General features: G+C 56.0%; 1 protein-coding gene across 1 annotated transcript in view; it reads left to right on the top strand.

Moving 5' to 3' along the window:
* Positions 1–22,556, top strand: part of LOC121274675 (protein phosphatase 1B-like) — a 52,964-nt gene that overhangs the window by 7,926 nt on the left and 22,482 nt on the right. Inside the window, exons 3-5 of the mRNA XM_041181968.1 lie at positions 11,492–11,609; positions 12,085–12,196; positions 15,431–15,485. Of these exons, the coding sequence (XP_041037902.1) occupies positions 11,492–11,609; positions 12,085–12,196; positions 15,431–15,485 (285 nt within the window). The remainder of the gene's footprint in view (positions 1–11,491; positions 11,610–12,084; positions 12,197–15,430; positions 15,486–22,556) is intronic.

The following is a 22,556-nucleotide window of genomic DNA, read 5'->3' as shown; positions in this document are numbered from 1 at the left end:
CCACACACACTGACTCTCACTGGGGTACGGGTCCCACACACACTGACTCTCACTGGGGTACGGGTCACACAAACACTGACTCTCACTGGGGTACGGGTCACACAAACACTGACTCAAACTGGGGTATGGGTCCACACACACTGATTCTCACTGGGGTACGGGTCACACAAACACTGACTCAAACTGGGGTATGGGTCCCACACACACTGATTCTCACTGGGAAGGGGCCCCACACACACTGACTCTCACTGGGGTACGGTTCCCACACACACTGACTCTCACTGGGGTACGGGTCCCACACACACACACTGACTCTCACTGGGGTATGGGTCCCACACACACTGACTCTCATTGGGGTACGGGTCCCACATACACTGACTGTCACTGGGGTACGGGTCCCACACACACTGACTCTCACTGGGGTACGGGTCCCACACACACTGACTGTCACTGGGGTACGGGTCCCACACACACTGACTCTCACTGGGGTACGGGTCCCACACACACTGACTCTCACTGGGGTACGGGTCCCACACACACTGACTCTCACTGGGGTACGGGTCCCACACACACTGACTGTCACTGGGGTACGGGTCCCACACACACTGACTCTCACTGGGGTATGGGTCCCACACACACTGACTCTCACTGGGGTACGGGTCCCACATACACTGACGCTCACTGGGGTATGGGTCCCACACACACTGACTCTCACTGGGGTACGGGTTCCACACACACTGACTCTCACTGGGGTACGGGTCCCATACACACACTGACTCTCACTGGGGTACGTGTCCCACACACACTGACGCTCACTGGGGTACGGGTCCCACACACACTGACTCTCACTGGTGTACGGGTCCCACACACACGGACTGTCACTGGGGTACGGGTCCCACACACACTGACTCTCACTGGGGTACGGGTCCCACACACACTGACTCTCACTGGGGTACGGGTCCCACACACACTGACTCTCACTGGTGTACGGGTCCCACACACACTGACTGTCACTGGGGTACGGGTCCCACACACACACTGACTCTCACTGGGGTACGGGTCCCACAGACACACTGACTCTCACTGGGGTACGGGTCCCACACACACACTGACTCTCACTGGGGTACGGCTCCCACACACACACTGACTCTCACTGGGGTACGGGTCCCACAGACACACTGACTCTCACTGGGGTATGGGTCCCACACACACTGACTCTCACTGGGGTACGGGTCCCACAGACACACTGACTCTCACTGGGGTACGGGTCCCACACACACACTGACTCTCACTGGGGTACGGCTCCCACACACACACTGACTCTCACTGGGGTACGGGTCCCACAGACACACTGACTCTCACTGGGGTACGGGTCCCACACACACACTGACTCTCACTGGGGTACGGCTCCCACACACACTGACTCTCACTGGGGTACGGGTCCCACGCACACTGACTCTCACTGGGGTACGGGTCCCACACACACTGACTCTCACTGGGGTACGAGTCCCACGCACACTGACTCTCACTGGGGTACGAGTCCCACGCACACTGACTCTCACTGGGGTACGGGTCCCACAGACACACTGAATCTCACTGGGGTACGGGTCCCACACACACTGACCCTCACTGGGGTACGGGTCCCACACACTGACTCTCACTGGGGTACGGGTCCCACACACACTGACCCTCACTGGGGTACGGGTCCCACACACACTGACTCTCACTGGGGTACGGGTCCCACACACACTGACCCTCACTGGGGTACGGGTCCCACACACACTGATTCTCACTGGTGTACGGGTCCCACACACACTGACTGTCACTGGGGTACGGGTCCCACACACACTGACTCTCACTGGGGTACGGGTCCCACACACACTGACTCTCACTGGGGTACAGGTCCCACACACGCTGACTCTCACTGGTGTATGGGTCCCACACACACTGACTCTCACTGGGCTACGGGTCCCACACACACTGACTCTCACTGGGGTACGGGTCCCACACACACTGACTCTTGCTGAATTTGGTGTGGAGTGGGAACAATCGAGCACTTGTAGGGAAATAAATGAAAGTGTAGAAAGTAATTGTATGACTCAGCCAGTTAGTAAAGACCAGAGCCGGAATGAACTTTGAGCCTAGTCCAAAGATCTTGGGCAGTGTGAAGCTGTGTCAGGTGAATGGACTCCACACCAGAGTACAGATTCCAAAGACCAGGGGAAACCATCAGAAATCTCAGCCCTTCTGCTTATCCATGAAGCATAAACCTGGATGTGGAAATATATCACCGTTCCTTCACTGTCGCTGGGTCAAAATCCTGGAACTCCCTTCCTAACAGCACTGTGGGTGTACCTACACCACATGGACTGCAGCGGTTCAAGAAGGCAGCTCAGCACCACCTTCTCAAGGGGCAATTAGGGATGGGCAATAAATGCTGGGCCCAACCAGCGACGCCCACATCCTGTGAATGAATAAAAAACCTGCAGTGGGTCATTGTCAGGCTGTTGAACCTTTTAATGTGCTGCCCACTCCCGGCCCCTCGGTCACTGCCCACTGCGCGTGTGTGTGTGTGTGTGTGTGTGTGTTTGTGTGCACCTGTGCGTGCGTGTTTGTGCACGTGCGTGCCTGTGTGCACGCGTGTGTGTTTGTGTATGTATGCCTGCACGTGTGCGTGTTTGTGTGTGCGCCTGCGTCTGTGCGTGTTTGTGTGTGCGTGTTTGTGTGTGTCTGCGTGTTTGTGTGTGCCTGTGTGTGTGCAAGCCTGCATGTGTGTGTGCCTGTGTGTTTGTGTGCCTGTGCGCGTGTGTGCCTGCGCCTGTGCGTGTTTGTGTGTGCCTGTGCGTGTTTGTGTGTGCCTGTGCCTGTGCGTGTTTGTGTGTGCCTGCGCGTGTTTGTGTGTGCCTGTGCCTGTGCGTGTTTGTGTGCGCCTGTGCGTGTTTGTGTGCACCTGTGCGTGCGTGTTTGTGTACGTGCGTGCCTGTGTGCGCGCGTGTGCCTGTGTGCACGCGTGTGTGTTTGTGTATGTATGCCTGCACGTGTGTGTGTTTGTGTGTGCGCCTGCGTCTGTGCGTGTTTGTGTGTGCGTGTTTGTGTGTGTCTGCGTGTTTGTGTGTGCCTGTGTGTGTGCAAGCCTGCATGTGTGTGTGCCTGTGTTTGTGTGCCTGTGCGCATGTGTGCCTGCGCCTGTGCGTGTTTGTGTGTGCCTGTGCGTGTTTGTGTGTGCCTGCGCGTGTACATGTTTGTGTGTGCCTGTGCGTGTTTGTGTGTGCCTGCGCGTGTGCGTGTTTGTGTGTGCCTGCGCGTGTGCGTGTTTGTGTGTGCCTGCGCCTGTGCGTGTTTGTGTGTGCCTGCGCGTGTTTGTGTGTGCCTGCGCGTGTGCGTGTTTGTGTGTGCCTGCGCCTGTGCGTGTTTGTGTGTGCCTGTGTGTGTTTGTGCGTGCCTGTGCATGTTTGTGCATGCCTGTGCGTGTTTGTGCATGTTTGTGCATGCCTGTGTGTGTTTGTGCATGCCTGTGCGTGTTTGTGTGTGCCTGTGCATGCCTGTGCGTGTTTGTGTGTGTTTGTGCATGCCTGCACGTGTTTGTGCGTGCCTGCGTGTGTTTGTACATGCCTGTGCGTGCCTGCGCGTATTTGTGCGTGCCTGCGCGTGTTTGTGCGTGCCTGTGCGTGTTTGTGCGTGCCTGTGCGTGTTTGTGCGTGCCTGCGCGTGTTTGTGCGTGCCTGCGTGTGTTTGTGCGTGCCTGCGTGTGTTTGTGCGTGCCTGCGTGTGTTTGTGCGTGCCTGCGTGTGTTTGTGCGTGCCTGCGCGTGTTTGTGCATGCCTGCGCGTGTTTGTGCGTGCCTGTGCGTGCCTGTGCGTGTTTGTGCATGTTTGTGCGTGTTTGTGCGTGCCTGTGCGTGCCTGTGCGTGCCTGTGCGTGCCTGTGCGTGCCTGTGCGTGGTTGTGCGTGTTTGTGCGTGCCTGTGCGTGTTTGTGCGTGCCTGTGCGTGTTTGTGCGTGCCTGTGCGTGTTTGTGCGTGCCTGCGCGTGCCTGTGCGTGTTTGTGCGTGCCTGTGCGTGTTTGTGCGTGCCTGTGCGTGTTTGTGCGTGCCTGCGTGTGTTTGTGCGTGCCTGTGCGTGCCTGTGCGTGTTTGTGCGTGCCTGTGCGTGTTTGTGCGTGCCTGTGCGTGTTTGTGCGTGCCTGCGCATGTTTGTGCGTGCCTGCGCGTGTTTGTGCGTGCCTGCGCTTGTTTGTGCGTGTTTGTGCGTGCCTGTGCGTGTTTGTGCGTGTTTGTGCGTGCCTGTGCATGCCTGGGCGTGCCTGTGCATTGTGCGTGTTTGTGCGTGCCTGTGCGTGTTTGTGCGTGCCTGTGCGTGTTTGTGCGTGCCTGTGCGTGTTTGTGCGTGCCTGTGCCTGTTTGTGCGTGCCTGTGCGTGCCTGCGCGTGTTTGTGCGTGTTTGTGCATGCCTGTGCGTGTTTGTGCATGCTGCGCGTGTTTGTGAGTGCCTGTGCATGCCTGTGTGTGTTTGTGCATGCCTGTGTGTGTTTGTGCGTGCCTGTGCGTGTTTGTGCGTGCCTGCGCGTGTTTGTGCATGCCTGCGCGTGTTTGTGCATGCCTGTGCGTGTTTGTGCGTGTTTGCGCGTGCCTGTGCGTGTTTGAGCGTGCCTGTGCGTGTTTGTGCATGCCTGTGCGTGTTTGTGCATGCCTGTGCGTGTTTGTGCGTGTTTGCGCGTGCCTGTGCGTGTTTGAGCGTGCCTGTGCATGTTTGTGCGTGCCTGTGCGTGTTCGTGCATGTTTGTGCATGCCTGTGCGTGCCTGTGCGTGTTTGTGCATGCCTGTGTGTGTTTGTGCGTGCCTGTGTGTGTTTGTGCGTGCCTGTGTATGTTTGTGCGTGCCTGTGTGTGTTTGTGCGTGCCTGTGCGTGTTTGTGCATGCCTGTGCGTGTTTGTGCATGCTTGTGGGTGTTTGTGCATGCCTGTGTGTGTTTGTGCATGCCTGCGCGTGTTTGTGTGTGTTTGTGTGTGCCTGCGCGTGTTTGTGCGTGCCTGTGCGTGCCTGTACATGCCTGTGCGTGTTTGTGCGTGCCTGCGCGTGTTTGTGCGTGTTTGTGCGTGCCTGCGCGTGTTTGTGCGTGCCTGCGCGTGTTTGTGCGTGCCTGTGTGTGTTTGTGCGTGCCTGTGTGTGTTTGTGCGTGCCTGTGCGTGTTTGTGCATGCCTGTGCGTGTTTGTGCATGTTTGTGGGTGTTTGTGCATGCCTGTGTGTGTTTGTGCATGCCTGCGCGTGTTTGTGTGTGTTTGTGTGTGCCTGCGCGTGTTTGTGCGTGCCTGTGCGTGCCTGTACATGCCTGTGCGTGTTTGTGCGTGCCTGCGCGTGTTTGTGCGTGCCTGCGCGTGTTTGTGCGTGCCTGCACGTGTTTGTGCGTGCCTGCGAGTGTTTGTGCATGCCTGTGCATGTTTGTGCATGCCTGCACGTGTTTGTGCGTGTTTGTGCGTGCCTGCACATGTTTGTGCGTGCCTGCGCGTGTTTGTGCGTGCCTGCGTGTGTTTGTGCGTGCCTGCGTGTGTTTATGCGTGCCTGCGTGTGTTTGTGCGTGCTTGCGCGTGTTTGTGCATGCCTGCACGTTTTTGTGCGTGTTTGTGTGTGCCTGTGCGTGTTTGTGCGTGCCTGTGCGTGTTTGTGCATGCCTGCGTGTGTTTGTGCGTGCCTGTGCGTGCTTGTGCATGTTTGTGCGTGCCTGTGCATGTTTGTGCGTGCCTGTGCGTGCCTGTGCGTGCCTGTGCGTGTTTGTGCGTGTTTGTGCGTGTTTGTGCGTGCCTGCGCGTGTTTGTGCGTGTTTGTGCGTGTTTGTGCGTGCCTGCGCGTGTTTGTGCGTGCCTGCGCGTGTTTGTGCGTGTTTGTGCATGTTTGTGTGTGCCTGTGCGTGTTTGTGCATGCCTGTGCGTGTTTGTGCATGTTTGTGCGTGTTTGTGCATGCCTGTGTGTGTTTGTGCGTGCCTGTGCGTGTTTGTGCGTGCCTGCGCGTGTTTGTGCGTGCCTGTGCATGTTTGTGCGTGCCTGTGCGTGTTTGTGCGTGTTTGTGCATGCCTGTGCGTGTTTGTGCATGTTTGTGCGTGTTTGTGCATGCCTGTGCGTGTTTGTGCATGCCTGTGCGTGTTTGTGCGTGTTTGTGCGTGCCTGTGCGTGTTTGTGCGTGCCTGCGCGTGTTTGTGCGTGCCTGCGCGTGTTTGTGCGTGCCTGTGCGTGTTTGTGCGTGCCTGCGCGTGTTTGTGCGTGCCTGCGCGTGTTTGTGCGTGCCTGCATGTGTTTGTGCGTGCCTGTGCATGTTTGTGCGTGTTTGTGCATGTGTGTGTGCCTGTGCGTGTTTGTGCATGTTTGTGCGTGTTTGTGCATGCCTGTGCGTGTTTGTGCATGCCTGTGCGTGTTTGTGCGTGCCTGTGCGTGTTTGTGCGTGCCTGTGCGTGTTTGTGCGTGTTTGTGCGTGCGTGCGCGTGTTTGTGCGTGCCTGTGCATGTTTGTGCGTGTTTGTGCATGTTTGTGTGTGCCTGTGCATGTTTGTGCATGTTTGTGCGTGTTTGTGCATGTGTTTGTGCGTATTTGTGCGTGCCTGCACGTGTTTGTGCGTGCCTGCGCGTGTGCGTGTTTGTGTCTGTTTCCTTCTCCCTCCCCTACTGCCCCTCCCCCTAAATATCCCCACCCTGTTGACTGCACTAAGCACTCGGATCAATCGCCAATCCTGAAATGTCCCAGAGAGCTAATCTGGATAAACGAATGCACAGCAAAGAGGCGTCTGCAGCCGTGTGTGTGATGTCTGGATGATGCCTCTCTCTCTGGGTTGGGTGCCAACGGGGTTGGTTGCAGATCTCTCTAATTCTTTGTGACAGCTCCCAGGATCTGAGCTCCCCTGTGTTGGCTGAGGGATTTCAGCAAAGTGGAGCTGATTATGAAAAGTTTATACATTGAGCTGTGTAAATACAGCAAGAGGAGAACCCTCTGCTTCCCCTGTGTACCTGCTACAGATGCACTGAGCCAAGTACAATATAGTGGGTCAGTGAATGGACAAATAACTCAGAGAATAACAATTCAGATCTCCACAGGACAAACAACAAACTTCAATTGGATTTAAAAATCTGCAAAGGGAAAGCTGATATCAGTTAACGTGATCGTGATAATGTGAGAATGTTGTAAAATCCAACTGGTTGACTGATGTCCTTCAGGGAAGGCTGGTTGTGTAACTCCAGCTGCAAACTGCTTTATGATAGGAACAGCAGAATTGTACTCGAATACAATCTGTAACCTCATGGTCCAGCATATCCCCCACTCTACCATTCCCATCAAGTCAGGGGATCAACCCTGGTTCAATGAAGAGTGCAGGAGGACATGTCAGGAGCAGCACCAGGAATGCCTAAAAATGGGGTGTCAACCTGGTGAAGCTACAACACAGGACTACTTGCCTGCCAAACAGCATAAGCAGCAAGTGATAGACAGGGCTAAGAGATTCCACAACGAATGGATCAGATCTAAGCTCTGCAGTCCTGCCACATCCAGTTGTGAATGGTGGTGGACAATTAAACAACTCACTGGAGGAGGAGGCTCCACAAATATCCCCATCCTCAATGATGGAGGAGCCCAGCACATCAGTGCAAAAAGATAAGGCTGAAGCATTGGCTACAATCTTCAGCCAGAAGTGCTGAGTGGATGATCCATAGCCTCCTCCAGAGGTCCCCAGCATCACCGATGCCTGTCTTCAGCCAATTTGATTCACTCCACGTGATATCAAGGAATGGCTGAAGGCACTGGATACTGCAAAGGCTATGGACCCTGACAATATTCCTGCAACAGTACTGAAGGCTTGTGCCCCAGAACTTGCTGCGCCCCTAGCCAAGCTGTTCCAGTACAGCTACAACACTGACATCTACCCGGCTATGTGGAAAATTGCCCAGGTATGTCCTGTACACAAAAAGCAGGACAAATCCAACCCGACCAATTACCCAATCAGTCTACTCTCCATCATCAGTAAAATAATGGAAGGGGTCATCAACAGTGTTATCAAGCGGCACTTGCTTAGCAATAACTTGCTCACTGATGTCCAGTTTAGGTTCTGCCAGGGCCACTCAGCTCCTGACCTCATTACAGCCTTGGTTCAAACATGGACAGCAGAGCTGAACTCCCGAGGTGAGGTGAGAGTGACTGCCCTTGACATCGAGGCAGCATTTGACCGAGTGTGGCATCAAGGAGCCCCAGCAAAACTGGAGTCAATGGGAATCAGGGGAAAACTCTCCGCTGGTTGGAGTCATACCCAGCACAAAGGAAGATGGTTGTGGTTGTTGGAGGTCAGTCATCTCAGCTCCAGGACATCACTGCAGGAGTTCCTCAGGGTTAGTGTCCTCGGCCCAACCATCTTCAGCTGCTTCATCAATGACCTTCCTTCCATTGTAAGGTCAGAAGTGGGGATGTTCGCTGATGATTGCACGATGTTCAGCACCATTCACGACTCCTCAGATACTGAAGCAGTCCATGTCCAAATGCAGCAAGACCTGGACAATATCCAGGCTTGGGCTGACAAGTGGCAAGTAACATTCACGCCACACAAGTGCCACGCAATGACCATCTCCAACAAGAGAGAATCCAACCATCGCCCCTTGATGTTCAATGGCATCACCATCAGTGAATCCCCCACTATCAACATCCCGGGGGTTACCATTGACCAGAAACTGAACTGAACCAGCCATATAAATACTGTGGCTACAAGGGCAGGTCAGAGGCTGGGAATCCTGTGGTGAGTAACTCACCTCCTGACTCCCCAAAGCCTGTCCACCATCTACAAGGCACAAGTCAGGAGTGTGAGGGAATACTCCCCACTTGCCTGGATGAGTGCAGCTCCCACAACACTCAAGAAGCTCAACACCATCCAGGACAAAGCAGCCCCACTTGATTGGCACCCCATCCACAAACATTCACTCCCTCCCCCACCGACACACAGTGGCAGCAGTGTGTGTACCATCTACAAGATGCACTGCAGCAACTCACCAAGGCTCCTTAGACAGCACCTTCCAAACCCACAACCACTACCATCTAGAAGGACAAGGGCAGCAGATAGATGGGAACACCACCACCTGGAAGTTCCCCTCCAAGTCACTCACCATCCTGACTTGGAAATATATCACCATTCCTTCACTGTCGCTGGGTCAGAATCCTGGAACTCCCTCCCTAACAGCACTGTGGGTGTACCTACACCACATGGACTGCAGCAGCTCAAGAAGGCAGCTCACCACCACCTTCTCAAGGGCAAATAGGGATGGGTAATAAAAGCTGGCCCAGCCAGCGACGCCCACATCCTGTGAATGAATTAAAAAAAAACTGTCTCAATTTTTAACAGCATTCCTGGGGTTAGAATCAAACTCAGGAATGGAAAATATAATATAAGCATAAGGGAGTGCAGCTCAGTCTGAGGGTCGGTACCAAGGGAGCGCCGCACTGTCAGAGGGTCAGTGCTGAGGGAGCGCCGCACTGTCAGAGGGTCAGTACAGAGGGAGTGCTGCACTGTCGGAGGGTCAGTACAGAGGGAGTGCTGCACTGTCGGAGGGTCAGTACAGAGGGAGTGCTGCACTGTCGGAGGGTCAGTACTGAGTGAGTGCTTTACTGTCCAACGGGTAGTAGAGTGAGTGCTTTACTGTCTGAGGGGTAGTACTGTGGGAGTGTTTTACTGTTTGAGGGGTAGTACTGTGGGAGTGCTTTACTGTCTGAGGGGTAGTACTGTGGGAGTGCTTTACTGTCTGAGGGGTAGTACTGAGTGAGTGCTTTACTGTCTGAGGGGTAGTACTGAGTGAGTGCTTTACTGTCTGAGGGGTAGTACTGAGTGAGTGCTTTACTGTCTGAGAGGTAGTACTGAGTGAGTGCTTTACTGTCCGAGGGGTAGTACTGAGTGAGTGCTTTACTGTCTGAGGGGTAGTACTGAGTGAGTGCTTTACTGTCCGAGGGGTAGTACTGAGTGAGTGCTTTACTGTCTGAGGGGTAGTACTGAGTGCGTGCTTTACTGTCCGAGGGGTAGTACTGAGTGAGTGCTTTACTGTCTGAGGGGTAGTACTGAGTGAGTGCTTTACTGTCCGAGGGTTAGTACTGAGTGAGTGCTTTACGGTCTGAGGGGTAGTACTGAGTGAGTGCTTTACTGTCTGAGGGGTAGTACTGAGTGAGTGCTTTACTGTCCGAGGGTTAGTACTGAGTGAGTGCTTTACTGTCTGAGGGGTAGTACTGAGTGAGTGCTTTACTGTCCGAGGGTTAGTACTGAGTGAGTGCTTTACGGTCTGAGGGGTAGTACTGAGTGAGTGCTTTACTGTCTGAGGGGTAGTACTGAGTGAGTGCTTTACTGTCCGAGGGTTAGTACTGAGTGAGTGCTTTACTCTCTGAGGGGTAGTACTGAGTGAGTGCTTTACTGTCCGAGGGACAATCTTTCAGTTGAGGCAGTAACTAAACTGAGGCCCTTCTGTGCACCTGGGTGGATGTAAAAGATCCCATGGTCACTGTTTGGAAGAGGATAGAAACATTGAATTATCTCTGCCCTAGAGAGAGAGCAGAGGAGATTTACCAGGATGTTGCCTGGGCTGGAGAGTTTTAGTTATGAGGAGAGATTGAATAGACTGGGGTTATTTTCCCTGGAGCAGAGGAGATTGAGGGGGGACATGATTAAGGTGTATAAAATTGAGGGGCATAGAGAGGGTAGACAGGAAGGAACAATACCAGGGGACATAGATTTAAGGTAACGGGCAGGAGGTTTAGAGGGGATGTGAGGAAGAATTTTTTCACCCAGAGGGTGGTGGGAATCTGGAACTCACTGCCTGAAAGGGTGGTAGAGCAGAAACCCTCAACACTTGCGATGCCATGGCATACAAGACTATGGGCTTAGTGCTGGAAAATGGGATTAGAATAGTTAGGTACTTGTTTGACCGGCACAGACTCGATGGGCCGAAGGGCATTTTTCTGTGCTGTAGACCCCTATGACTCTAAGAGAAACTGGGAGCAGGAGGAGGCCATTCAGCCCTTCGAGCCTGTTCAAGCATTCAGTATGATCATGGCTGATGCTCTATCTCAAAGCCGTACTCCTGCTCTCCCGCCCACCACCCCCCCCCCCCCAACCCAATACCTCTTAACACCTTTAGAGTCCGGAAATCTATCTGGTTCCTCCTTCGCTATACTCAGTGACAGCCTCCACAGCTCCTGTGGTAGAGGAGGTTCTCCCAGTGTAGGACCCAATGTTTATCTCACAGCCAGCATCACTGACACGCATGACCTGGCTGTTAACGGCGAGCTGTTAGTGGGATCTTCCTGTGCACTGCCTTTGTTGCGTTACAGCAGAGACCACGTTTGCTCCACCCTTTCCTGTGAGGGTCTTTGCAGTGTTGTGAGTTGCTGCGAGACAAGTTGATAGTCGGTTGTGGAGGAGTTGATGTGAATCGGTGAGGTTACTGTGGGTACGGACTGTGTGGCCCTGTATGTCTTTCACTGACCCTCAGGGGAGCCGAGACAACATGAGCATCGAGCTGGTCTGCTTCGAGAATGCACCGAGACCCTCGGACGAAGCCAGACAGAGAGAGGGCGAACTGGACAGACACTTGGAAACACGAGTCAAAGGTCAGTGACCCCCCCCCCACCCCCCACCGTGTGGGATTTGATGGTCTGTTTACGCCCTGGGCCCTGCGATTCGGGTTGTATGTTTGAAGCTGGGACATTAACGACCTGGAACGTGGCCGCTTGTTCAACACACGCGGGCAATAACCAGGCTGAACCTCAGCAGCTGCCCCAGGGAGAACACGTGGGGAGGGGTGGGGACCCTCGTCCCTGGGGGGTGGGGGGGGGGGTGGTGGAGGGGTGGGGTGGGGAACCTCGTCCCTGGGGTGCAGGGGGAGGGGTGGGGACCCTGGTCCCCGGGGTGGGGGGGGTGTTATTCCCCCTCCGGCCTGGCTGACGTTAGTCTGCTCTGGGATTACCAGCGTCACCTCCCTGCAGTCGATCTCTCCCAGAACCTTCTCACCTCCCTGCAGTTCAGCTCGTCATACAAACACAGCTTTTCTTTGTGTTTCCTGTCTCGCTCCCTCTCTCCTGACAGATCTGGTGACCAAGGCAGCTCCCGATGTCTCTCCCGGGTTACTGGACGTGATGCATTCCCTGTTGATGGAGAATATTCCCAACCTCCCACCAGGAGGAGGCCTCATCAGCAAGTAAGGAGCTGGCATAGGGCCTGGGTCACCCTCCTCACTCATTCCCTCCCTCCCCAGACTGCTGATCCCTCAGCACTGACCCTCTGACAGTGCGGCACTCCCTCAGTACTGACCCTCCGACAGTGCAGCGCTCCCTCAGTACTGACCCTCCGACAGTGCAGCGCTCCCTCAGCACTGACCCTCTGACAATGCAGCGCTCCCTCAGTACTGACCCTCCGACAGTGCAGCGCTCCCTCAGTACTGACCCTCTGACAGTGCAGCACTCCCTCAGTACTGACCCTGACAGTGCAGCACTCCCTCAGTACTGACCCTCTGACAGTGCAGCACTCCCTCAGTACTGACCCTCTGACAGTGCAGCACTCCCTCAGTACTGACCCTGACAGTGCAGCACTCCCTCAGTACTGACCCTCTGACAGTGCAGCACTCCCTCAGTACTGACCCTGACAGTGCAGCACTCCCTCAGTACTGACCCTCTGACAGTGCAGCACTCCCTCAGTACTGACCCTCCGACAGTGCAGCGCTCCCTCAGTACTGACCCTCCGACAGTGCAGCGCTCCCTCAGTACTGACCCTCTGACAATGCAGCGCTCCCTCAGTACTGACCCTCCGACAGTGCAGCGCTCCCTCAGTACTGACCCTCCGACAGTGCACCACTCCCTCAGAACTGACCCTCCGACAGTGCGGCTCTCCCTCAGCACTCACCCTCTGACAGTGCGGCACTCCCTCAGTACTGACCCTCTGACAGTGCAGCACTCCCTCAGTACTGACCCTCTGACAGTGCAGCACTCCCTGAGTACTGACCCTCTGACAGTGCGGCACTCCCTCAGTACTGACCCTCTGACAGTGCAGCACTCCCTCAGTACTGACCCTCTGACAGTGCAACACTCACTCAGTACTGACCCTCCGACAGTGCGGCTCTCCCTCAGCACTCACCCTCTGACAGTGCGGCACTCCCTCAGTACTGACCCTCCGACAGTGCAGCACTCCCTCAGTACTGACCCTCTGACAGTGCAGCACTCCCTCAGTACTGACCCTCTGACAGTGCGGCACTCCCTCAGTACTGACCCTCCGACAGTGCAGCACTCCCTCAGTACTGACCCTCTGACAGTGCAGCACTCCCTCAGTACTGACCCTCTGACAGTGCAGCACTCCCTCAGTACTGACCCTCTGACAGTGCAGCACTCCCTCAGTACTGACCCTCTGACAGTGCAGCACTCCCTCAGTACTGACCCTCCGACAGTGCAGCACTCCCTCAGTACTGACCCTCTGACAGTGCAGCACTCCCTCAGTACTGACCCTCTGACAGTGCAGCGCTCGCTCAGTACTGACCCTCTGACAGTGCAGCACTCCCTCAGTATTGTCCCCCCCGACAGTGCAGCACTCCCTCAGTACTGACCCTCCGACAGTGCAACACTCCCTCAGTACTGACCCTCTGACAGTGCGGCGCTCCCTCAGCACTGACCCTCTGACAGTGCGGCACTCCCTCAGTACTGACTCTCCGACAGTGCAGCACTCCCTCAGTACTGACCCTCTGACAGTGCAGCACTCCCTCAGTACTGACCCTCTGACAGTGCAGCACTCCCTCAGTACTGACTCTCCGACAGTGCAGCACTCCCTCAGTACTGACCCTCTGACAGTGCAGCACTCCCTCAGTACTGACCCTCCGACAGTGCAGCACTCCCTCAGTACTGACCCTCCGACAGTGCGGCACTCCGTCAGTACTGACACTCGGACAGTGCTGCGCTCCCTCAGCACTGACCCTCTGACAGTGCAGCACTTCCTCAGTACTGACCCTCCGACAGTGCGGCTCTCCCTCAGTACTGACCCTCCGACAGTGCGGCTCTCCCTCAGTACTGACCCTCTGACAGTGCAGCACTCCCTCAGTACTGACCCTCTGACAGTGCAGCACTCCCTCAGTACTGACCCTCCGACAGTGCAGCACTCCCTCAGTACTGACCCTCCGACAGTGCAGCACTCCCTCAGTACTGACCCTCTGACAGTGCAGCACTCCCTCAGTACTGACCCTCTGACAGTGCAGCGCTCGCTCAGTACTGACCCTCTGACAGTGCAGCACTCCCTCAGTACTGGCCCCCCGACAGTGCAGCACTCCCTCAGTACTGACCCTCCGACAGTGCAGCACTCCCTCAGTACTGACCCTCTGACAGTGCGGCGCTCCCTCAGCACTGACCCTCTGACATTGCGGCACTCCCTCAGTACTGACTCTCCGACAGTGCAGCACTCCCTCAGTACTGACCCTCTGACAGTGCAGCACTCCCTCAGTACTGACCCTCTGACAGTGCAGCACTCCCTCAGTACTGACTCTCCGACAGTGCAGCACTCCCTCAGTACTTACCCTCTGACAGTGCAGCACTCCCTCAGTACTGATCCTCCGACAGTGCAGCACTCCCTCAGTACTGACCCTCCGACAGTGCGGCACTCCGTCAGTACTGACACTCGGACAGTACTGCGCTCCCTCAGCACTGACCCTCTGACAGTGCAGCACTTCCTCAGTACTGACCCTCCGACAGTGCGGCGCTCACTCAGTACTGACCCTCCGACAGTGCAGCACTCCCTCAGTACTGACCCTCTGACAGTGCGGCTCTCACTCAGTACTGACCTTCCGACAGTGCGGCTCTCCCTCAGTACTGACCCTCCCACAGTGCGGCTCTCCCTCAGTACTGACCCTCCGACAGTGCGGCTCTCCCTCAGTACTGACCCTCTGACAGTGCGGCACTTCCTCAGTACTGACCCTCCGACTTTGCGGCGCTCCCTCAGCACTAACCCTCTGACAGTGCGGCACTCCCTCAGTACTGACCCTCCGACAGTGCGGCTCTCCCTCAGTACTGACCCTCCGACAGTGCGGCTCTCCCTCAGTACTGACCCTCCGACAGTGCGGCTCTCCCTCAGTACTGACCCTCCGACAGTGCGGCACTCCCTCAGTACTGACCCTCCGACAGTGCGGCACTCCCTCAGTCCTGACCCTCCGACAGTGCGGCACTCCCTCAGTACTGACCCTCCGACAGTGCGGCACTCCCTCAGTACTGACCCTCAGACAGTGTGGACCATGGTGCTGAAACTGTGAGCGTGGATTTGTTTTATTCATTGCTCTGTGGAGTGAGAGTTGAGCAGAGACATTGGGATTGAGGTCAGAGTGTGACCCAGAGCTGAGTCTGATGTGAAATGATTGAGAGACGAGTCTTGGTGAAGTAATGGTTTGTGTTTTGTCCTCTTACAGACGCAGTGTGATTGAATCAGTTTACAATCGGCTCGTTCCTCAGGTCACTGACAAGGTGAATGTTCAAATCCAAATCTTAGTGCTGACCAATAACTCCGCAGTAACATTTACACCAACGGTATTCTCGAAAGACTTGACAGCCAATGAAGTGTCCTCACTGTTCTAATGTGGGAGATGTCACAATGAGTATGTGCACAGCAAGATCCCACCCTAGGCATCTGATCAATAATTTCCGTTAGTCACATTGATTGAAGTATGAATATTGGTCAGGACTCCAGAGGGAACACACCCCTCCCTCCAACCCCAGCTCGAGGCTCACTCAGTCTGCCTGAGATTGTAGGAGAGGCTGCAGTTAAACATTTCATTCAGAACACCCTCCCCGACAGTGACTCCCTCAAACCTCCAACACTCCGAGAGTGACTCCCTCACACCTCCAACACTCCGAGAGTGACTCCCTCACACCTCCAACACTCCGAGAGTGACTCCCTCACACCTCCAACACTCCGAGAGTGACTCCCTCACACCTCCAACACTCCGAGAGTGACTCCCTCACACCTCCAACACTCCGAGAGTGACTCTGTCACACCTCCAACACTCCGAGAGTGACTCCCTCACACCTCCAACACTCCGAGAGTGACTCCCTCACACCTCCAACACACCGAGAGTGACTCCCTCACACCTCCAACACTCCGACAGAGATTCTGTCACACCTCCAACACTCCGAGAGTGACTCCCTCACACCTCCAACACTCCGACAGAGACTCTGTCACACCTCCAACACGCCAACAGAGACTCTGTCACACCTCCAACACTCCGAGAGTGACTCCCTCACACTTCCAACACTCCGACAGTGACTCCCTCACACCTCCAACACTCTGAGAGTGACTCCCTCACTCCTCACACCTCCAACACTCCGACAGAGACTCTGTCACACCTCCAACACTCCGAGAGTGACTCCCTCACACTTCCAACACTCCGACAGAGACTCTGTCACACCTCCAACACTCCGAGAGTGACTCCCTCACACCTCCAACACTCCGACAGAGACTCTGTCACACCTCCAACACTCCGAGAGTGACTCCCTCACACCTCCAACACTCCGACAGAGACTCTGTCACACCTCCAACACTCCGAGAGTGACTCCCTCACACCTCCAACACTCCGACAGAGACTCTGTCACACCTTCAACACTCCGAGAGTGACTCCCTCACACCTCCAACACTCCGACAGAGACTCTGTCACACCTTCAACACTCCGACAGTGACTCCCTCACACCTCCAACACTCCGAGAGTGACTCCCTCACACCTCCAACACTCCGAGAGTGACTCCCTCACACCTCCAACACTCCGAGAGTGACTCCCTCACACCTCCAACACTCCGAGAGTGACTCCCTCACACCTCCAACACTCCGGGAGTGACTCCCTCACACCTCCAACACTCCGAGAGTGACTCCCTCACACCTCCAACACTCCGAGAGTGACTCTGTCACACCTCCAACACTCCGAGAGTGACTCCCTCACACCTCCAACACTCCGAGAGTGACTCCCTCACACCTCCAACACTCCGAGAGTGACTCCCTCACACCTCCAACACTCCGACAGAGACTCTGTCACACCTCCAACACTCCGGGAGTGACTCCCTCACACCTCCAACACTCTGAGAGTGACTCCCTCACTCCTCACACCTCCAACACTCCGACAGAGACTCTGTCACACCTCCAACACTCCGAGAGTGACTCCCTCACGCCTCCAACACTCCGACAGAGACTCTGTCACACCTCCAACACGCCAACAGAGACTCTGTCACACCTCCAACACTCCGAGAGTGACTCCCTCACACTTCCAACACTCCGACAGTGACTCCCTCACACCTCCAACACTCTGAGAGTGACTCCCTCACTCCTCACACCTCCAACACTCCGACAGAGACTCTGTCACACCTCCAACACTCCGAGAGTGACTCCCTCACACCTCCAACACTCCGACAGAGACTCTGTCACACCTCCAACACTCCGAGAGTGACTCCCTCACACTTCCAACACTCCGACAGAGACTCTGTCACACCTCCAACACTCCGAGAGTGACTCCTTCACACCTCCAACACTCCGACAGAGACTCTGTCACACCTCCAACACTCCGAGAGTGACTCCCTCACACCTCCAACACTCCGACAGAGACTCTGTCACACCTCCAACACTCCGAGAGTGACTCCCTCACACCTCCAACACTCCGACAGAGACTCTGTCACACCTCCAACACTCCGAGAGTGACTCCCTCACACCTCCAACACTCCGACAGAGACTCTGTCACACCTTCAACACTCCGAGAGTGACTCCCTCACACCTCCAACACTCCGAGAGTGACTCCCTCACACCTCCAACACTCCGAGAGTGACTCCCTCACACCTCCAACACTCCGAGAGTGACTCCCTCACACCTCCAACACTCCGACAGAGACTCTGTCACACCTCCAACACTCCGAGAGTGACTCCCTCACACCTCCAACACTCCGACAGAGACTCTGTCACACCTCCAACACTCCGAGAGTGACTCCCTCACACCTCCAACACTCCGACAGAGACTCTGTCACACCTTCAACACTCCGAGAGTGACTCCCTCACACCTCCAACACTCCGAGAGTGACTCCCTCACACCTCCAACACTCCGAGAGTGACTCCCTCACAGCTCCAACACTCCGAGAGTGACTCCCTCACAGCTTCAACACTCCGAGAGTGACTCCCTCACACCTCCAACACTCCGAGAGTGACTCCCTCACACCTCCAACACTCCGAGTGACTCCCTCACACCTCCAACACTCCGACAGAGACTCTGTCACACCTCCAACACTCCGACAGTGACTCCCTCACACCTCCAACACTCCGACAGTGACTCCCTCACATCTCCAACACTCCGACAGAGACTCTGTCACACCTCCAACACTCCGAGAGTGACTCCCTCACACCTCCAACACTCCGACAGTGACTCCCTCACACCTCCAACACTCTGAGAGTGACTCCCTCACTCCTCACACCTCCAACACTCCGACAGAGACTCTGTCACACCGCCAACACTCCGAGAGTGACTCCCTCACACCTCCAACACTCCGACAGTGACTCCCTCACACCTCCAACACTCCGAGAGTGACTCCCTCACACCTCCAACACTCCGAGAGTGACTCCCTCACACCTCCAACACTCCGACAGAGACTCTGTCACACCTCCAACACTCCGAGAGTGACTCCCTCACACCTCCAACACTCCGACAGAGACTCTGTCACACCTCCAACACTCTGAGAGTGACTCTGTCACACCTCCAACACTCCGACAGTGACTCCCTCACACCTCCAACACTCCGACAGTGACTCCCTCACACCTCCAACACTCTGAGAGTGACTCCCTCACTCCTCACACCTCCAACACTCCGACAGAGACTCTGTCACGCCTCCAACACTCCGAGAGTGACTCCCTCACACCTCCAACACTCCGAAAGAGACTCTGTCACACCTCCAACACTCCGAGAGTGACTCCCTCACACCTCCAACACTTCCACAGTGACTCCCTCACACCTCCAACACTCCGACAGTGACTCCCTCACACCTCCAACACTCTGAGAGTGACTCCCTCACTCCTCACACCTCCAACAATCCGACAGAGACTCTGTCACACATCCAACACTCCAAGAGTGACTCCCTCACACCTCCAACACTCCGACAGTGACTCCCTCACACCTCCAACACACCGACAGTGACACCCTCACACCTCCAACACTCCGACAGTGACTCCCTCACACCTCCAACACTCCGACAGTGACTCCCTCACACCTCCAACACTCCGACACTGACTCCCTCACACCTCCAACACTCCGACACTGACTCCCTCACACCTCCAACACTCCGACAGTGACTCCCTCACACCTCCAACACTCCGACAGTGACTCCCTCACACCTCCAACACTCCGACAGTGACTCCATCACACCTCCAACACTCCGACAGTGACTCCCTCACACCTCCAACACTCCGACAGTGACTCCCTCACACCTCCAACACTCCGACAGTGACTCCTCACACCTCCAACACTCTGACAGTGACTCGCTCACTCCCCAAAACTCCGACAGTGACTCCCTCACACCGCCAAAACTCCGAGAGTGACTCCCTCACTCCTCCAACATTCTGACAGTGACTCCCTCACACCTCAAACACTCCGACAGTGACTCCCTCACTCCTCACTCCCTCCCCAAAACGCCGACAGTGACTCACTCACTCCTCACCCCCCCAAAACTCCGACAGTGACTCCCTCACTCCTCACTCCCCCTCCCCAAAACCCCGACAGTGACTCACTCACTCCTCACCCCCCCAAAACTCCGAGAGTGACTCACTCACTCCTCACTCCCTCTCCAAAAAACTCCGACAGTGATTCACTCACTCCTCACTCCCTCCAAAACTCGGACAGTGACTCCCTCACCCCTCACTCCCCCCAAAACTCCGACAGTGACTCCCTCACCCCTCACTCCCCCCAAAACTCCGACAGTGACTCCCTCACTCCTCACTCCCCCCAAAACTCCGACAGTGACTCCCTCACTCCTCACTCCCTCTCCCCAAAACTCCGACAGTGACTCCCTCACTCCTCACTCCCTCCCCAAAACTCCGACAGTGACTCCCTCGCTCCTCACTCCCCCCAAAACTCCGACAGTGACTCCCTCACTCCTCACTCCCCGCAAAACTCCGACAGTGACTCCCTCACTCCTCACTCCCTCCCCAAAACTCCGACAGTGACTCCCTCACTCCTCACTCCCCCTCCCCAAAACTCCGACAGTGACTCCCTCACTCCTCACTCCCCCCCAAAACTCCGACAGTGACTCCCTCACTCCTCACTCCCTCCCCAAAACTCCGACAGTGACTCCCTCACTCCTCATACCCCCAAAACTCCGACAGTGACTCCCTCACTCCTCACTCCCTCCCCAAAACTCCGACAGTGACTCCCTCACTCCTTACTCCCTCCCCAAAACTCCGACAGTGACTCCCTCACTCCTCACTCCCTCCCCAAAACTCCGACAGTGACTCCCTCACTCCTCACTCCCTCCCCAAAACTCCGACAGTGACTCCCTCACTCCTCACTCCCTCAAAACTCCGACAGTGACTCCCTCACTCCTCACTCCCCCTCCCCAAAACTCCGACAGTGACTCCCTCACTCCTCACTCCCTCCCCAAAACTCCGACAGTGACTCCCTCACTCCTCACTCCCCTCAAAACTCCGACAGTGACTCCCTCACTCCTCACTCCCCCCAAAACTCCGACAGTGACTCCCTCACTCCTCACTCCCTCTCCCCAAAACTCCGACAGTGACTCCCTCACTCCTCACTCCCCCCAAAACTCCGACAGTGACTCCCTCACTCCTCACTCCCCCCAAAACTCCGACAGTGACTCCCTCACTCCTCACTCCCTCCCCCCAAAACTCCGACAGTGACTCCCTCACTCCTCACTCCCCCCAAAACTCCGACAGTGACTCCCTCACTCCTCACTCCCCCTCCCCAAAACTCCGACAGTGACTCCCTCACTCCTCACTCCCCCCAAAACTCCGACAGTGACTCCCTCACTCCTCACTCCCCCCAAAACTCCGACAGTGACTCCCTCACTCCTCACTCCCTCCCCAAAACTCCGACAGTGACTCCCTCACTCCTCACTCCCTCCCCAAAACTCCGACAGTGACTCCCTCACTCCTCACTCCCTCCCAAAAACTCCGACAGTGACTCCCTCACTCCTCACTCCCCCCAAAACTCCGACAGTGACTCCCTCACTCCTCACTCCCCCCAAAACTCCGACAGTGACTCCCTCACTCCTCACTCCTCCCAAAACTTCGACAGTGACTCCCTCACTCCTCACTCCCCCCAAAACTCCGACAGTGACTCCCTCACTCCTCACTCCCCTCCCCAAAACTCCGACAGTGACTCCCTCACTCCTCACTCCCCCCAAAACTCCGACAGTGACTCCCTCACTCCTCACTCCCCTCCCCAAAACTCCGACAGTGACTCCCTCACTCCTCACTCCCCCCAAAACTCCGACAGTGACTCCCTCACTCCTCACTCCCCCCAAAACTCCGACAGTGACTCCCTCACTCCTCACTCCCCCCAAAACTCCGACAGTGACTCCCTCACTCCTCACTCCCCCCAAAACTCCGACAGTGACTCCCTCACTCCTCACTCCCTCCCCAAAACTCCGACAGTGACTCCCTCACTCCTCACTCCCCCTCCCCAAAACTCCGACAGTGACTCCCTCACTCCTCACTCCTCCCAAAACTCCGACAGTGACTCCCTCACTCCTCACTCACCCCAAAACTCCGACAGTGACTCCCTCACTCCTCACTCCCTCCCCAAAACTCCGACAGTGACTCCCTCACTCCTCACTCCCTCCCCCCAAAACTCCGACAGTGACTCCCTCACTCCTCACTCCCCCTCCCCAAAACTCCGACAGTGACTCCCTCACTCCTCACTCCCCCCAAAACTCCGACAGTGACTCCCTCACTCCTCACTCCCTCCCCAAAACTCCGACAGTGACTCCCTCACTCCTCACTCCCTCCCCAAAACTCCGACAGTGACTCCCTCACTCCTCACTCCCCCCAAAACTCCGACAGTGACTCCCTCACTCCTCACTCCCTCCCCAAAACTCCGACAGTGACTCCCTCGCTCCTCACTCCCCCCAAAACTCCGACAGTGACTCCCTCACTCCTCACTCCCCGCAAAACTCCGACAGTGACTCCCTCACTCCTCACTCCCTCCCCAAAACTCCGACAGTGACTCCCTCACTCCTCACTCCCTCTCCCCAAAACTCCGACAGTGACTCCCTCACTCCTCACTCCCCCCAAAACTCCGACAGTGACTCCCTCACTCCTCACTCCCTCTCCCCAAAACTCCGACAGTGACTCCCTCACTCCTCACTCCCTCCCCAAAACTCCGACAGTGACTCCCTCACTCCTCACTCCCTCCCCAAAACTCCGACAGTGACTCCCTCACTCCTCACTCCCTCCCAAAACTCCGACAGTGACTCCCTCACTCCTCACTCCCCTCCCCAAAACTCCGACAGTGACTCCCTCACTCCTCACTCCCCTCCCCAAAACTCCGACAGTGACTCCCTC

The sequence above is a fragment of the Carcharodon carcharias genome (assembly GCF_017639515.1).
Source record: "Carcharodon carcharias isolate sCarCar2 chromosome 37 unlocalized genomic scaffold, sCarCar2.pri SUPER_37_unloc_14, whole genome shotgun sequence".
NCBI lineage: Eukaryota > Metazoa > Chordata > Chondrichthyes > Lamniformes > Lamnidae > Carcharodon > Carcharodon carcharias.
Note: the sequence above shows the minus strand (reverse complement) of the source record. Positions and strands in the feature narration are given on the sequence as shown.